Source organism: Hydractinia symbiolongicarpus, chromosome 3, assembly GCF_029227915.1.
Source record: "Hydractinia symbiolongicarpus strain clone_291-10 chromosome 3, HSymV2.1, whole genome shotgun sequence".
Lineage (NCBI taxonomy): Eukaryota > Metazoa > Cnidaria > Hydrozoa > Anthoathecata > Hydractiniidae > Hydractinia > Hydractinia symbiolongicarpus.
In genome coordinates this window covers 29,482,926-29,486,108 of record NC_079877.1, presented here as the reverse complement: position 1 = coordinate 29,486,108, position 3,183 = coordinate 29,482,926, and the positions used below count along the sequence as shown (strand labels likewise).

The 3,183-nt window shown below is 33.6% G+C and overlaps 1 protein-coding gene across 5 annotated transcripts in view; it reads right to left on the bottom strand.

Annotated features, from left to right (window-relative positions):
* Positions 1-99: 99 nt before the first annotated feature.
* LOC130636726 (GRIP and coiled-coil domain-containing protein 2-like) overlaps positions 100-3,183 on the bottom strand; it is a 30,189-nt gene continuing 27,105 nt past the window's right edge. For all 5 annotated transcript variants that reach the window (XM_057446549.1, XM_057446551.1, XM_057446552.1 and 2 more), the window contains 6 exons: positions 2,881-2,980; positions 2,472-2,554; positions 2,213-2,286; positions 1,984-2,053; positions 1,510-1,615; positions 100-1,119 (listed from right to left, as the gene is read on the bottom strand). In XM_057446549.1, coding sequence (XP_057302532.1) covers positions 1,049-1,119; positions 1,510-1,615; positions 1,984-2,053; positions 2,213-2,286; positions 2,472-2,554; positions 2,881-2,980 — 504 coding nt within the window. In that variant the 3' untranslated portion in view covers positions 100-1,048. The remainder of the gene's footprint in view (positions 1,120-1,509; positions 1,616-1,983; positions 2,054-2,212; positions 2,287-2,471; positions 2,555-2,880; positions 2,981-3,183) is intronic.

Sequence of the window (3,183 nt, the reverse complement as noted above, 5' to 3'; positions counted from 1 at the left end):
GTTTCGTGTTTTTAATTGAGCATGTAATGTGCGCTGTGGTGTTTTTATACTGGGCACCGATCTCGCTGCTTTAAAGTTGTAAGAAAAAACGCATCCAGACACGTGTAATACTAAATTTTATTCTAAATTTAATTTGCTTAGAAAATATACTCTAAAAATACATTATTTTGTGTCTCTATAGTTTTTACTCACGAAGAATTAGAGCGTATACTTTGCATTCCCAAAACTTGTACTATCAATTACAAATTTGTTATAAATCTATACAAAATGTATTTTAAGTCCAGACGAAACTTCATACCGGTTCGAATTACGCTTCCTATGAACCAGATTCCTATTAAAAGATTCAAGGTGAAGCGATACTACACAAGCTGGATGTCTACTGCAATAACAAAACAGAAAACAAAATTTCCAATTTTTTTTTATTCCTTGACAGCGGAAAAATATTCTGATGATAAAATTTTTGTGGACAGGTACAAATAAGTTTCAAAAAAGAGAAGAATTATGTTTTACTTTGTGGCAAAGCTTCTTGAAATAAAAAGCCGTGTTCAAACAGGTAATCACCCATATTAGTCTTAATTACCCCAACCTGTCTCACTGTGCCAAACTAAACTTTATTATTTTGTCCGGTTCAGATAGTAAATTGTTTTTAAAAGAAAAGGCATACTAGAAAAATTATAAATTTTCCTTTTTATGCATTTGCTAGAAAATTTTTTCGTAAAATAACAGAAGATCTACTCTATCAAAAAAATGTCGTGAAAAAAATACTAAATCCCTGTCAATAAATACATAAATAAATAAATTTTAACGTCTTCCGACAGAAAGATTAGTATCGATATTCACAAAACATCACGACTTTTGCGTTATTCATAGTGTCGTCACGGTAACCATTGACAACTGATAGTGTGACTTTACCCTCTTTGATGTGCCATATTTACGACAGTCACTGATACCAACAAAACTTAATAATGTTCAAGAACGGCACCGTTTTACTAAAGATGATCAAATCATTTGGCGATAACTTGGTTCAAAATACGACGCCGTCAACTAATCACGATAGTGACGTCCAGCGATACACATAACTCGACCAAGAACTGTCGTCAGATGTGTCAGCTTCATCTCCTAAAAAAGACAAAACAAATAAGTTATAGTTTCTTGCAGATCAAAGCATAATTTATTTAACCAGAAAAAAAGCCATATCTTCGCCATATTTTGCACAAATTTGGGAAATTATGCACCCGCGGAATATTCTTAAGATCGAATTCGATTTTGTGTTAAACATTTTATTAAAAAAATGTTTTTTTGAAATATTTTACTAACAGCCATTTGCGAATATCAATACCCGCAAAATGTATATATTTTCGAACCACAAATTATCTACCCGCGACAGGTAGTATCATTAAGGCAATAGAATTGAACATAATCCTAGCCGCTGACTCGGATTGGGATAGGATACCAACTACACAACCATGCCTTAAAAGTCTAATGAAAATATTCAATGTAACTTCCTACCTTTGGCGAACTCTGTAATAAATATCTTTTCTTCGCTACTCAATTTTAACATGGTGCAGATGACCGGGATCAACTGTTGTCGCTCTACAACTCCAACTTTTAAGAACTGAAAATAAACACAAACAAAAATGAACGATTTTATGTATACGCAACCAAAACTTTGATTTTAATTGGTACAGTAGCCTGTCGGAGAAAGTAAAAGCTTAAAACTGATTCTCTGAATTAATTAGTAAAAAAGTAACAAGTAAGATTAGATGAGCCTGTAAAAATAAGAAAGACATCCGCACAAATCTCAGCCTCAGCCAAAAAAAGTGATGCTTTATAAAAAAAGCTGCGTGTGAATGATATTAAAATACAGCTATAAAATAATGCGTGTAATTCACACTGAATAATGTTTAGTTGCCAACTTTAGCACTGTTTTGCAATATGTCAAACCGGTGTTGGCTCAGTAAACTGAAACAAAATTTAACCTACTTTAATAATTACATTCTTTAAGTATTCCAAATTCGAGAGTGCTTGCTCACGCTGTTCATTACGTTCAAGTCTAAACAAAGTAAAATAAATTTTGAAATGAGAAAACGATTGTATAGTTAGTGCGGGAAAGCGTAAGAAGAGAGAAATTAAATATTTCTTAGAAGCAAAGGAAAATTTCTGCTTTGCCTTCTAATTAACACACACTCCTTGCGCAGACAAAAATGATCACCTTCTTATTTCGTCTTTTAAGACTTTAGCTTGCTCATCCAGTCTACTTGCATTTGCCTCGCAGTCCCGTAAAAGCTAAAAAATTCGTAAGATGTCAAGCACGTGCAGCAGATTCTATTACCTATTGCTTACACCTAAGATAAAAGTGTTAGTTTTGAAATGGTATTTAATTGCACATTTAGTACGGTACTTCGTTCTCAATTCCTTTCACACCAAATATTATCAAAACAATCCAAATACGACCTATTTAAACGACTTACTGCGGTTAAATGTTCGTTTTTCTTTAGCGATGTTGATAAAGATGATCTTAGAGTAAACAATTCTTCTCTCATTGTACCTGGAGCTGAATATTGAAAACAGATTATGGTTAGGTTGCTGCAAAAATATCAATGTTTAGGACGCTTGTATGATATGCAAGAAAAGATTCTTGCAAACAAGAGAACAAGTTAAAAAAATAAAAAAGTCCATAATTCTCTACTCCAATAATGGCCGTGCCGTGTGCCGTGTTTTCAAAATTAGCTTTATTTCGCACCCCCGCAGAGTAATTCAATTACTTTATGCCACCAGGCAAACAATACACGAGATAGCGATGGAGGGACAGGTGAATTTACCACGCGTTTACGACTAGTAAATAAATAAACAAACAGAAATATACAAATAAAGACTTACTTTGTGGAGATGCTAAGTACTGTTCGCTAGGAGATAGGATCTTCTCCAACACAGATGAGGCTGATGGTGATAAAGGTGTGTGCGGAACGGATGAAGGAGACTAAGAACGAACACAACAAAATAGCATGGTTAAGTGACGTTAAAATAGCTTAATAGGCTTCTTTTAAAAAGCTTTAGAGACAAAAAAACCAATTATGTCATTGGAGTAAAAAGGAGAGCATTTACCCAACTTTTACCCACACTTACCCTGGTACTTCCTCTGCAGATTATTAATTTACATATATATATCATTACAAGTCTCTT